Source organism: Lontra canadensis, unplaced genomic scaffold (assembly GCF_010015895.1).
Source record: "Lontra canadensis isolate GAN:19392208 unplaced genomic scaffold, GSC_riverotter_1.0 scaffold79, whole genome shotgun sequence".
Taxonomy (NCBI): domain Eukaryota; kingdom Metazoa; phylum Chordata; class Mammalia; order Carnivora; family Mustelidae; genus Lontra; species Lontra canadensis.
The window spans coordinates 4,852,352-4,865,989 of NW_022631073.1; the positions used below are offsets into that span (position 1 = coordinate 4,852,352).

At 49.0% G+C, this 13,638-nt stretch overlaps 1 protein-coding gene across 4 annotated transcripts in view; it reads right to left on the minus strand.

Annotated features, from left to right (window-relative positions):
- The window catches only part of DOCK1 (dedicator of cytokinesis 1), a 490,685-nt gene that overhangs the window by 26,747 nt on the left and 450,300 nt on the right, over nucleotides 1–13,638 (minus strand). For all 4 annotated transcript variants that reach the window (XM_032882088.1, XM_032882091.1, XM_032882090.1 and 1 more), the window contains exons 39-43: nucleotides 9,810–9,899; nucleotides 8,923–9,027; nucleotides 4,762–4,903; nucleotides 4,550–4,628; nucleotides 2,549–2,633 (exon numbers count right to left, since the gene is read on the minus strand). In XM_032882088.1, the coding sequence (XP_032737979.1) occupies nucleotides 2,549–2,633; nucleotides 4,550–4,628; nucleotides 4,762–4,903; nucleotides 8,923–9,027; nucleotides 9,810–9,899 (501 nt within the window). The remainder of the gene's footprint in view (nucleotides 1–2,548; nucleotides 2,634–4,549; nucleotides 4,629–4,761; nucleotides 4,904–8,922; nucleotides 9,028–9,809; nucleotides 9,900–13,638) is intronic.

Below are 13,638 nucleotides of genomic sequence, written 5' to 3' on the forward strand. Positions count from 1 at the left end.
ACTTCGGGTTCAACAGAAACCCACAGGTGGAAGGGCGCTAAGGAAAACCGGGTTTCGTGTAAGTGACCGCTCACGCCAGATACAGACCGGTCAGTATGCTAGGCTTCATGTGTTTCCAGAACAACTGATCTCTATTCACATCAGAAAATAAAGATGTGGACAAATCACCCACCCTCTGGAGACGGTAACTTAAACCTTTTCAGTATCTGTTGTTCAAGACTTCTCACTGAGCACTAGAAAGGCACGTCGATGCATATTTTCAATAAGATACCATTTTATAATCCAGAGTCTTCACAGAACGGCACATTATGTGCGGCAGGAAACTGCTGCAAGCCAACGAGCATCACCCCCCGTGCCTCTTCCAGGCTGCATGGAAACCCGCGGTGAGCTAACCAGCAGGGACCTTTTGCCCACCTGGTCCCGCCCATGGTCTGCTTCCGGCCACCCTCGCCCTGTCCCGGGGCATAACTGGGCCATGCAGGTGTGTTGGGAGGGTCCAGCCACAGTGGGCTGACGTCAGCCAGTCCAGGGGGCCACACTGGATCTTAGAGAAGCATCGATCCCCGCACCTGTGAGGCTCCAGAGGGGAGAAGGAAGGGGACCCAGGAGAAGGCTCCCCCAGGCGCTTGCCCAAGGCAACAGCAGTGTGACACTTCAGAGCACCTGCAGGGTCTCCCCAGAGGCTGACACAGCCCGGCTGGGGCCCTGGGCTCCACCAAGGGCCTTCTGGACAACTGGCACAGGCCAACCCAGAGCTCGCTCTCCGTCTCCCACCTCCTCGGCCGCCTCATCCCCGGCTGTGCAGCCACGCAGAGCGCTCAGCCTGGCAGGGGGCTTCCCCAGCGTCCCGCCTGCAGAGCCAGGCCGAGCCCCGCTTCCCATCGCTGCAGAAAGCCCCATGCTTATCTGGAAGCTTTAGGCTTTGTCAGGCGTGTGAAGGACTAAATCCTGTGGTTTCAGACAGCCTCATCCAAGTGTGAGGGCCTAACGGGGCCATTAGGGGATTTCAGGGCCATTTGGAAGAAGCACGAGGCTTAGTGAAGCCCCAAATGTCAGGGGTCTCGGCTATTCTTGGCTCTCCCCCAGTTGGCTGCACCCCTGTCGGCAATTTGCCAGACCTTCGTGTGCCTCTTTCTCTGCGGTATGACAGTATACGCAGCCGCTGGATGCGAGACGTGTGAGGGAAATTCAAGAACTGCCTGTAGTCCCACAGTCCAGAGATGCTACATAAACGGTCATGTTGTGGCCACAAGGGCCCCACCAGAGATCGCTCAGAAAGCCGCCCCCTTGGGGCTGATGTCTTGTCCCCTCCCTCACTATTAGAGACAACACCGTAGTGACCAGTTACCAAGTACGGGATCCTGGGACGCTGGCATTAACCAAGAAATAGGGTCTTCGTTTTGAGATCAGCAGTGTGGGAAGCGGGAATAACTGGGGTTCTCGGAATATGAGCTCATTGTAGACACCCAGGCCAAGGCTCGGGCAGGAAGGGCCAGTGACTGGAGATTCTCAGGCCTCACCCTGAGGATGGGAAGATTGCAGGAAATGGAGGGCTTTAGGGGGAGGCTGGATAGAAGCATCGTGGCTGGAAGTGCCCCAAACTTCACTCTGGGTCAGGTCACCTTTGACCTTCTGCGCCCCCCAGACACCTCCGAATGATAGGAAGGGGGATGCAGTCCCCAGCAGAGCTGCTGGTCCTCCTTGGAAGTCCCTGCAGCGAATGGGTCATGGAAATAAGGGCCCACCTAGGGATTCCCGAGGATGTTTGCAGGGCAGAAGGAGGGGGAAATGTTAACATGTTGAAGAACTCCACTTTATTGCAAAGAATATTCTTTGCAAATGGAAACCATTAAACCAAGTGCATGCATATTTTTTTAAAAGCTGCAAAAATTTCTGTTACTATTTCTATGACTAATGCAGGGGACAAGGTGATGACCTTTTCGGTTGGTTGTCACAGCTGGGGAGGTACTACCAGTTATCTAATGGGCAGAGGGTCAGGGAAGCTGCTCAATGTCCTCCAAGGCACAGGGTGGCTCCGTCACAGAGAATGACCAGGTCCACGACTCTGTGGCACCCAGGAGCCCCTGGGCCTCAAGCCTCAGGAAAACTCAGGTGCTGAATAGGAGTGTCTGTCTGGGTCTCCGCTCCGCTCACCTCCAACTGCTTGCCATCAGCAGAAAGCCAGAGTGCTCAGGCCCCTTTGCCTATTCGTATTAGAGACACCAGCAGGGTGCTCGGGGGTCCAGGGCCCAGAGGGAGACAACTCAGAGAAGCCGAAGAGGGAAGCGAGGACGCCAGGAGCATAAGAAGCAGACTCCCCGCACTCGTCCCCTTCTGCTAGCATCGTAAGGCCTTAACGACATCGTCCGTGAGATGTTCATCCTTTCGCTACAGTTGAAGGGCTTAGGATTTGGAATTTGGATTTCTGCACGCAAGGCACAAAGGCATCTAATACTGCCCTGTGGTGGCCTCTGAGGCCATTTTCCACAGGTAGGGGCAGTGGTGGTGGAAGGAGCCCTTTGGGGGGTCTTTTGGTTGTTTTCTTTACCGCGAATTCATTGTCTGGGTTTTTCTCTCCCTTGCGTATCGGCCGAGAATATTCAAACCGCTGGACTTCATTCACCCTGTAAAAACTGTAGAGACAGATAAAGCGTTAGACATTCAACCCCCAAAGCAGCCAACATGCTTTTACGACGTGGGGTCTGGCCTCCTCATAGGTCCCTGCATCCCTGAGAGCGTTCCCCAACCCTGACCCCGAGCAATCGCCGTGGCTTTCTCTCCCCGCCAGCCTCAGAAGAGAGATGCTGGCAGGTGGAAAAATTGCCTTGAGTTTTTGCCTCTTCCCTGTCCCTGCAAACCCTCAGGGGAGAGGAGATGCTGAGTAAGAGTGAGGCGGGCACACACGGAGAAAAGGTAAAGCGAAGGAGAGCGGCAACAGGCCTGCGTCCCCCACTCTTGTGTTTCCGCCTTCAAAATCCCAATTTACTCTATTAGTTTAAATGAGTGATTCAACGATTAATTTATTAAACCAATTCAATAATTTTTATTAATTTTTAAAAAAATTATGTTTCTAATTTTTTTACTGTAAAGAATCCAGCTTTACTTATAATACTTTTCCTAAGAATTACTTTTCATTCTATAACACTTCCCATGGATTAGATGAGCTACTAATTGATATATATATTTTTTCTTTTTTTTTTAAATTTCTTTTCAGTGTACCAGAATTCATTGTTTATGCATCACACCCAGTGTTCCATGCAATACGTGCCCTCCATAATACCCACCACCAGGTTCCCTGAACCGCCCTTCCCCTCCAAAACCCTCAGATTATTTTTCAGAGTCCACAGTCTCTCATGGTTCATCTCCCCCTCCCAATTTTCCCCAACTCCCTTCTCCTCTCCATCTCCCCATGTCCTCTGTGTTATTTCTTATGCTCCACAAACGTGTTTCTTATTTTTAAAAAGACCTTATATACCTTAGTTTCAGCTCTATCAAAGGTAGAGTCTGCAACCAAAAGGACGGCACGCACGACAAGTGTGTCCTTTCTTTCCCTGGGGAAGGGCTGGATGGCACACGTGTACCAGAGGCAGACATCCCTCGTCTGCACTGAGACGTCGGCCGCCTCCCCACGTCCCAGCAAACAACCGAGCATCAGCTACGATTCGCTATTGGCTTTAATGCCTCTCTCCAAAATACACTGTTGGAAAACTTGTGGAAGCCATCGTTCATCGATAAACAGATAAACATCGGTAAACAGAGTCCTGGCTGACCTGCCGTCATGGCTGATACAAGGTTAAAGAAAGGAGAGGGAATGTGGAGGAAGAACACAGCCCCCCACACTTCAGGATATGAAATGAGCAGATTCTGAGCATTATCAGGCCACCAAAGAGGTTAATTTCTTAACCAGAACATGGATCGCATAGAAAGAAAAGTCGGAACATCAACGGAACATCTCAAGCAGGGGGTCTCTACAACACTGCTAGGTCAGGGGCAACTCACCAGAGAGGCATAAACCCTCAAATTCGGACAGCGGCGAGTGAGTGTAACAATCAGCCCCATCATCCCACGTAACATAATCGTGGGGCTGCAGGGATCTGGGGCTTCTCCACCCAGAAAATTAAATGCCCCAATCCCTTGTCCTGCCTTACAGCATGCAAACACTCCGGCCATCCCCAGGCGTGTGGACTCGGAAGTGCTGGGTTGGGACTGGGCTGGAGCCCCGCTAAGCTCTGCAGGGACCACCGCCGCCCCCCCCCCCCGCCAACTGGCAGGGCATAAGGAGACCAGAGTTTCCCTTCCGTCCTCCCGAGTTTTCCTCATCTCCTCATGTCGGGAAAGGAATAGTTCTTGTACCCACTGGCAACACACACTAACCTCTTCCCTCACTGTTCGGATGCTAGAAAGAATTTGCTTCCCTTGCTCTTCTAAGTCAACAGAAAGAGCATCTGGAAAGCAAATCAAAGGCTACAATCCACCATCTCGAGGGTGAAATTCTTAGCGCCCAGCCTTTCTCCGGCCTCCCGGTGGGTGGGAGAAACGGGGTGCTTACCTTACAATCTGCTCCGACACAGGCCTGTGAAATTTCGGGGGCAGATCGAGTTTGGGCTTTACGGTGAAGCACTGGATATCTGAGGGCAAAGGGGGTTAAGGACCAGCAGGCGGGGTGCTCGTCGGCCGCGACGGGGCCCCAGGCCCACCCAGCCACCCAGGCGCACGGCGCGGTGGCCGTGTCCCATTCCACAGGCTTGTCGGAAAGGATACACTGGCCAGGAGAGTTTTTAATGTCGTCGCCTGGTGGAGACGTTGTCTTCATTTTCTCGGCGTTGGGGAACTGCGTTAACAGCCGAGCTTCAAAATCTTCCCTGCGTTCATACTCCTTCCCTCGGTAAATGAAAACTTTCCCCTGGAAACAATGACATTCATTAAATACCAGCGGGGGAAAGGCCAGGACCCACGCACGCGCCAGCGCACTGGTCTTCAAAATATGCTTTTTTTTTTTTTTTTTAAGTCGCTGATTGAAGAACAGCTTGTAAGTGCACCAGCCTTATTAATCAGCAATGCGCCGGCACCGCACAGCAGTTTCCAGTGTGGAAGAAGCACCCAACGCAACTCGCACGATGGCCGCGGATGCGCTTCCGTCCCGACAGCGGCGCTCGGCTAGAGCCACCGGGGGGACCGAGTGGGCCATCGGGGCCCGCTTCTGGGGGGTGTGAGGCGGGCGGAAAGGGTCAAGGCACGAGGACAAGTGGGTCTTTTCGGGTAGGCCCCAATGAGCCAGCCTTCGTCTCCTAAGAAGTGAAGACACCGTGAGTCTGAGGTGGGGCCTCAACGCTCAGAGCCCGAGCACGACCTCCTGAGGCGTCTCCGAGAGGACGCAGCCAAGGGCAGAGCCAAACCAGGGAATGGGGTCGAGGCCAGGGGAGAGAGTCGTGAGGACCGCGGCCTCTCTGGTGGTGAGAAACCGGAGGGGGTGGCAGCGCTTCCCTCACCGCACGTCCGCCTCGTGTGAAGAATTACCCACTGATGGGCGGTGGGCAGAGTGTCAGAGTTCTCCTTCTAACAGCTGCTTTGGTCCATCTCCCATGACACTCTGTCACCTCCATAAATTCCGAGTTGGAGAGCCCAACTGGGGGGTCGTTTTTGAGGGTGAGGTGTCCCTGGGGTGGGTGTTAGGCAGGCGAGCGTTCTTCCTTACACAGGCTGTCCTGTCGAGGCCATTTCTGTCTGGGTGTGACACGGTCCCTCAGGAAATGTAGCTCTAGGGAATTTTCTGCTTCTAAGATGTAGCAGGTACCTTCAGAGAGCCAACAGTGTGTCCTGAGTTGTCAACTGAGTCACGGAAAGGTGGCAATGGGTAGTGTGACGCCACCCGAGCCTATACCTCCTGTCTCCCAACACCCTGCCCGCCCCACCTGTCTGATCCTAAAGGAAAACTGTTAACAAGGAAAAGATGCCACAGGACCTGAGAAATGGAAGGCTGGGGCTGATGCTTTTCCTCACAGGATCTGTTGTTTCAACCAGGGGACCCTGAGCCGGAGACCCTAGGCTGGCTGGCTGTGAGTCAGGTGCGGCCTCATCATCTGTCATGACCCTGGCCAGACGCCAGAGAGGAGAGACAGACAGCCAGACAGGAGAGCATTCTGCTGGATGTTCTTTCCCTCATCTCCTGGAGACTAAGTGCGAAGTTAAATTAAAGTTTGTCTAATTAATGAACTTTTAAAAGATAAAGAGAGATCCTACTGCACTCAGTTTATTTCCTTCCTTAGCCATGACTTATCTGAGTCCCTATAAATCACTAAAGAAGGAACAGTTTAAGAACTGAATATTTTTTTTCACTTTGTGTTCAGGTATGTCTTAAAGTACCCATTATGGAAGAAAAATGTTCTCTTTCCCGAAAAAATAATGTCAAGCAGAAACCAAAGTAATATGTAGTCTTAATTAGAAATACAAACACAGTGTGGGCATCTTTTAAGGCTATATAAAGCCAAACATTTCAGAAATCCAGGAAGATTTAATGTAAAACAGGCTACTACGAACTCGCATGCATCTATTACTCCCTACACTGGAAGACAGACACAATAATAAAATGTATATAAAGGCTTTAACAGAAAAACACTAGTGAGTTACAGATGAAAACAGCACTAACATTTTCTAGAAATGTCAATTATTGTGCATTCTGAAGCAGTCCCTTCAAACATGAAAATAAGGGAGAAATGTAGATATAGTCAGATATTTATTGCTTGTAAGAGCCATAAATATTAACATCAAGGCAAAAAAAAAGAAAACCTCAAAAAACAAAACCAAAGAAACAACCTAATGAGACCAATTCTCAAAGAAAAACAAAGCAAAAGGGACAGCCAGTTCTCAGAGGCATTAAACAGCCAAACATTTCACCTGCTTTTTTGTAACTGCTAATGTCATTGTCAGACTGACCCCGGACAGGTGATCTGTGAAGCATCGTAAATATATTGCTATAGTCCCACGAAATTATTCCGGTGCGGCAGGGAACTGAGTAATCAGTTCAGTATTAATCAAGCCCGTTAAACTCTTCATTCGCACTTTGCATTTTGTCCTTTGGACGGGGGAGGTGACCCAGTGAGGTCCCTGGCGCACACATCGTGTGTGTCCTCCCAGCACACACCAGGCGTCTCTTCACTTGGGGACTGCAAAGTTCCCACCCCACCCCCAGCATGTCAGGAAGCCAGGGCAGAGCCAGTCAGTGGCCTTGAGCCACAGCACTATCCCTGGAGGGCCATTACATGCTGTAATGCCTCGGCACAGCACAGGTCAGCCGTGGTTTAGGGTCGGTCTCTCTGTTTCTTACAGACACAAACGGGGATGCACCCACAGATTCATACACATTAATTAAAGGCTTTAACAACATCGACTCCAAGCTCCTACTATAGCTGGGTTTTTTATCTAAAAAAGAATTAATTTCAAAAATCTTCCCTGATTTAGGGGAACATTTATAACTTAATTTATAATGAAATGCCCTTTAGTTAGTCTTTGGTAAGAAGACTGCTCCAGAATCTGGGCTTCTGATCGACCGCTGTCTTAGGTATGTCCTGGCTCAACCGCACAAGGAGAGGGCCGACCAGCAGTGACAGGGCGGGGCTGATGCCCCAGTCACGCAGGACCCCGAGAGAGTGCACAAAGCAACAGATCACTTTTCAGAGCAGACCAGGCCTGCGAGGCTCACTGGTGGTTGTCTTATAAACAACATCAGGCCCTCAGCAAGGAAGTCCTTCCTGCTTGTGGCACCAAGGAGTATCTTACCCTATTGGGGTCTTCCATGTAATCAGAACCACCAAAGCCAAAGGGACACACTCTGGGACGAGAAAAACCTCCTGACCAGATCTAAGTGCCCCAGGCAGCCGTGTTCCAGGCAAGAGACCGTCTTCCCGGAAACCAGAGGAATCACGCATGGTCTCCCAGCATGAGAGAAAACCATGTGTCTTAAAAAAAATATCATAAGGAATGATAAGAAATCATGACCCACTGGTCAATGGCACCACGAGAAACTTCAAACAATTCTATTAGTAGGTCAAGAAACATTTATTTACACAATTTCTCCTCTGGCCTCATGAGCTCCAGGGAAGGGGCATCCGGTGTCACAGTGTGTCTTCAATCGTGTGTCAAACGACACACACCTGTCCAAGGGAGGGAGCCTGACCCAGAGTCCCCAGCAGCGTGGTCATGGAAATCCACTTGCAATCGCTCATATAATTAAAAATATACATGTTCATGGCAATATCATTCACAGTAGCCAAAACAACCCAAACATTCACTGAAGAACAGATGGACAAGTAAAATATGGTAAAACTGTGCAGTGGAATATTACTTAGCCATGAAAAGGAGGGGAAAGCGACACGTGCTCCGACGCAGATAACCTAAAGACACCGTGCCGAGGGAAACGGACCAGATGCAAAAGGACAAGTACCGTATGATTTCACTTTATGAGCTACTGATAACAGGCAAATTCCTAGAGACATAAAGGAGCAGGGTGTTGCCAGGGACTGGAAAGTGGGGTAATGCAGACTTCTTGTTTAACTGGCTACGGAATTTCAGTTTGGAGAGATGAAAAAGTTTGCAGATGGATGACCGCACAGCAGTGTACGGAACCATACACTTGAAACTGGTTAAGATGGTAAATTTTATGTTATCTGTACTTTATCACAATTAAAAAAAAAACACACATAAATCTCCAGTTATGTTTAGGAAAAATCAGATGGAAGGTTTATATGCAATCAAAGAAAATATTATCAGACCTTCTTTCACACCCTAAGCTAAGCACAGAGCTGTTAAGAGCACCGATTCAGACTCTGACCCACAAATGCAAAGTCCAAATCATTCCTCAGAATGGAAAGGGGCTCTCTAGCCAGGGAGCAACCCTGGCTCAGATTCAACAGAATCAAAATTTACCCGAAGGAATGTGGGGAATCCTTGTCCATAGTAGCCAACAGCGAAATAGTCTGGTTTAGGTCTTATCACTTTGACGATGTTTTCATAAAACTGAGCCTGTTTTTTCTGAAAGGAAGAAAGAAAACGTCAGGTTTGAATAGCATTCAGTTTCTTCTAGAATCTTCCAGTGGGCTCTTCAAGCTTTGGCAATTCTAGTTGGGTGGGAGGGTGAGGATGTGGGAGGCTCAGCCCGGGACACTGGCATCTGGTCACCTTGCCATGCGGCTTTGACAGAATCTGTCACGCACCCCCAATGTTTAGCAGAGAATCTGACCAGAAGAGCTGAATTCAGTAACCAGTAGGATTTATGCATGTTTCTGATAACCAAAGAGGTGTCACAGAAATGTTTTTTTCTTATAATTAAATGGCTAGTTTTCAGGACTTAAAAAACTGGTATCAATTAGATACTGGGATACATCGAAGAAGAATTTAAAAGGGCAGAATTCTGGTCTAAATTAATGGCAGGAGAAAGGTCTAGGCTCCTCTCCCACCACCCACCACCCACCCGCCTCATGGACGGGGCCAGTTTTAATCCAGCAGCGACTCTCAGAGACTCTCAGGCCGTCAAGAGCACTGTACGCATGGAGCCAGCAGTTGTTGACGTATAAAAGCTCAGAAGAATTGTAGAGTCTGGCTTCCAAAGCCCTGCTGGGAATATGAGTGAGTACTTGTGGGCCAGAATCAGCCAGCAAATTCATCAAGACCGTCCTCCTGGACAAAATGGAGGACCATGGCCACAGCTGCAGAAGACCTGAAGAGAATCTCCCAGTTAAAACGGAAAGGGAAATCCCAGAAAAACAAGCATAGATCACCCGTGTTCATTTAACTATAAAGAAACGTGGACTCACCAGCAACTCACTGAGCTGTTCGTAATCAAACATCTCGTTTTCATACTGTTCAGCAAGTTCCTTACCAAGGGCAATGGCCTCCTCCCACATCTGTGAGGAAAAAGAAAGAAAAAGGAGAAAGAGAAACCCAACGCGGCATCATGCAGTCAAAGAATGAAAGAGTAAAATACAACTGTTCGTCATAAAACAATCTGGAAACATGCTTGCCGAATCTGAAAACACTACAGGAATAATGTCACAAAAATACAAGCATTTTCTAGAGTCTACGGCCCTTTGGCTCATGACCAGACGTCATTTGACTAAACGGGTCCACTACTGGCTGGTCAGTCATGCTGGCCTCTGCCCAGGGTCAGAGCACTCTGCCCACCAGGTCTGGCCCACTCTGTCCTCTCTCCGGCTGCCAGGCACGGCTGCTGAAGCCCGCTGGTCAGAGCAACAGGGGAGCCAGCGGAAGGAGCCGCCGTGCAGGAGAGGCTACAAGGAGTCTGGTTTTGCTCCTTTCCCCAATCATCCCATTAAACAAACACTGGACTGTCAGGAAGAACAGGATATATTTCAGCTCTAAATGAAAGCTCACAAGGAGTTGCTTTGTGTGTGCAAATACTGTGAGGCTATAAAGCCTGCCATCATTCTGAAAGAGGGAACCTTCTGGGGTATTAGTTTGAAAGAGGATTTCCAATCAGGTAACTGACTTATTAGAAAGCTGATAAATTTTGACATACAGAATACTTTGCTGATGCATACGGTAAGACCTGAATTTCCCTTATTTTTCTTGGGGAAAATCAAGTGGTTTACTCAAGAAGAATAGGTCACATATGGAGGAACCATCTCCTCCAGGAAGGCTTTGTGGGTGCCAACTCTCGTGCCCTCACGATGATCCAGCATCCCCTGACTTCCAACCTTCTGGTTACGTAGAGAAACTGAAGTGCTTCTCTGTCATTCCTTCTCAGAGACCACAAGCCCCTTGAGGAACTGAGCGTTAGTGGAAACCACTGGACCATAGCCGAGGGTCTGCTCAAGAATGTTTATCAGAAGAACTGAAGCTTGCTGACTTCAAATCAGGAAAGCATGACACCATCCCACATATGTCCACAGCCAGGAACCATCCATTTCCTGACTGCCACTATTCCCACAAGATGGTAGTGCTCAAGTCAGGACAAGTGACTCCGAACTTGCTCTCTGTCCAGCAAGTGCCCTGCCTTGTCAGGGGGGACTTCATTATACCCATTTTGCAGATAAGGAGGTTGGGGATCAGACAGATCAGTAAGTTGCCCAAGGCACAGAGAGGTATACCAGGCCCAGCCTGATCTTCTTCCAAAGTTTTTGCTTTTGATGGCTGTCATAGTTTGGGCTGCTATATATAATAAAGCACTGTAGATGGGGCAGCTTAAACAGCAGACATTTATTTCTCACAGTTCTGGAAGCTGGAACGTCCAGGATCAAGGTGCAGGCAGATTCAGTTCTTGGTGTGGGCTCTCTTCTTGACTTGTGGGCCAGCACCTTCTCACTGTGTGCTCCAAGGCCCTTGAGCAAGCTCTCTTCTTCTTCGTAGAAGAGCAGGAATCCCATCATGGCGCCAGCCCTACTCATGACCCAATATGAACATAATCACGTCCCAAAGGTTCCATCTCCGAATACTATTAGGTGGTAGATCAACAGATGAATTTGGTGGTGCGGGTTGGGGAGGGAGGGACACAAACATTCAGCCCGTAACAACGATGATGTCAGAGCATTTCCAGCTTCTCCCACCCCCTCCTACTGGGATGGGTTTGAGAGGATACTAGGCTAACCACGAACCCCGGGCTCCTGCTGAGAAACAAGCTGCTGGGCCCCTTCCTGGCACATCCTTGTTGCTGAGGACTCCTCTGCTGGTTGGTCTTTGCTTCTTAGTAGAAGGACCATCGAGGGCCTTACCTATTACTAAACAGCGCAATAGATTTAAAATACTCCTTAGAGCCACTACTTAAATAAACCATCTGCTCTTTTTTAGGAGGAAAAAAGCTATTCTGGAATAAGAGTTACACTTTAATACTCTGCAAGACAGAATAAAAATAAGCCCAGAGTAGAAAAAGATTTCTGAGATGGGACTAGTGCCCAGGGAAGAGAAAGTGGCCAAGATGCCCTTCCTGGGCCCGCGTACCTGTTCCCCTCCCCAGAGCCATCAAGTCTCCATCCTGCTGAAGCGTTCAGAGCTGCCCTGCGCTCTCTGTTTTAATCTGCGGCCTCAGATCCTCCTGGGTCCTCTGCCGGGGCCCAAACTCACATTTCTAGGAAGGAGAAGCCTCTTGTACTTTGTATTTCTTTAAAGCTCCAGTAACCAATTCCTCCCTTAGAGTCTTTCCATTTCAAAGAAAACATTACCTTTACTTGTGATTCTCTGTCAAGGGAATTTTGTTCAAGTTTTGTGCAAGCAAACACATACTCTATTAACCGCCTAAAATGTTTGGGCATCTAATTTATTACTGAGTAAAAGCTAATCTGTGTTTATGCTAAAAGAAAGATGAGATGCTTTAGATACATATCAAAAGTAATTGTTTTTAAAAGAAATGTTAGTCTTGAATAAATATCTTATCTGACTCACCCTGAGGTGACACGTTATGTCTTCTATCAGATTCTCTATAAATACACCTTCTCTCCACTCTCTTCCCCCCCACCCCCCCCACCCCCCCCCAGGGCCTTAAAGGATTCTGCATTAGGGAGATTTTCGTCTACTTTTAATTGGATAGGGCTCGAAGGAGCGGGGTGGGGGGGGCAATTCCTATTTCCGATATGAACACCCTGAAAGATGCTTCAGTACCAGGGAGAAGACAGATTCCATGCGGTCAAGATCGAGATGACCTCCAGGAAAGAATTGCTTTGACCTGTGGGTTTGAACGTCCTGCCTCAGCTCCTGGGCTAGGCGATGAGGTTTACCATAGCCCTGAATGAAACAGCACCAGATCCTCACACGGCCCTGTTTTCTGATTAAAATCCTTAATCCACTTTATTGCGTTCTTGACATCGTGGGTTACCTGCAGCACAGAGCGCTGTCCCACCAGCTCTTGCCGTCAGAGGATTTTGGCTCCTTCATGCTGGAGAGGACTATCTCGTCCCCATCATTTTGAACCTCCCAGTTTCAGGAAGTCCCATTTCTTCACGTTTCATGAATATAATTTTTTTTCCTTTCTTCTTTTTAAAAAGATTGATTTATTTGAGAGAGAGTGAGCATGCACAAGTGGGAAGGGCAGGGAGAGAGAGAATCTCAAGCAGACACCATGCTCCATGCGGGGCTTGATCTCATGACCCTGAGATCATGACCTGAGCCGAAACCAAGAGTTGGATGTTCAACCGACTGCGCCCCCCAGGCGCCCAGAACTTTTTTTTTCTTCTTCTGATGAAACGCTTCCCTTAATTCCCAGACAGTGGCCGTAGAAAACAGAACAGCTACGGATTTCCTACGGAGTACTCAGTTGACGGCGAGCCACTCGGGCAGAACAACACTGACCTCCCTGGACAAAGGAGCCGTGGCAGACGACAGAGAAGACGCCAGCCGGGACAACTGTCCCTTTTTGATAATTCAGGCTGGCAATGACTCACTGGGACTGCGTGGGCAACTCTGGTTTAATTCACTTACTAGTCTAAATGACTCACCGGTGAAGATACTTTTTGTTTTGTTTTAAGATTTTATTTGTTTATTTGTTTATTTGAGAGAGAAAGAGAAAAAGCACATGAGCAGGGGCAGAGGGAGGGAGAAGCAGACTCCTGAGGACCATGGAGGCCGACGTGGGCCTTGATTCCGGGACCGTGGGTGTGGGATCATGACCTAAGCCAAAGGCAGATGCTTAACCAA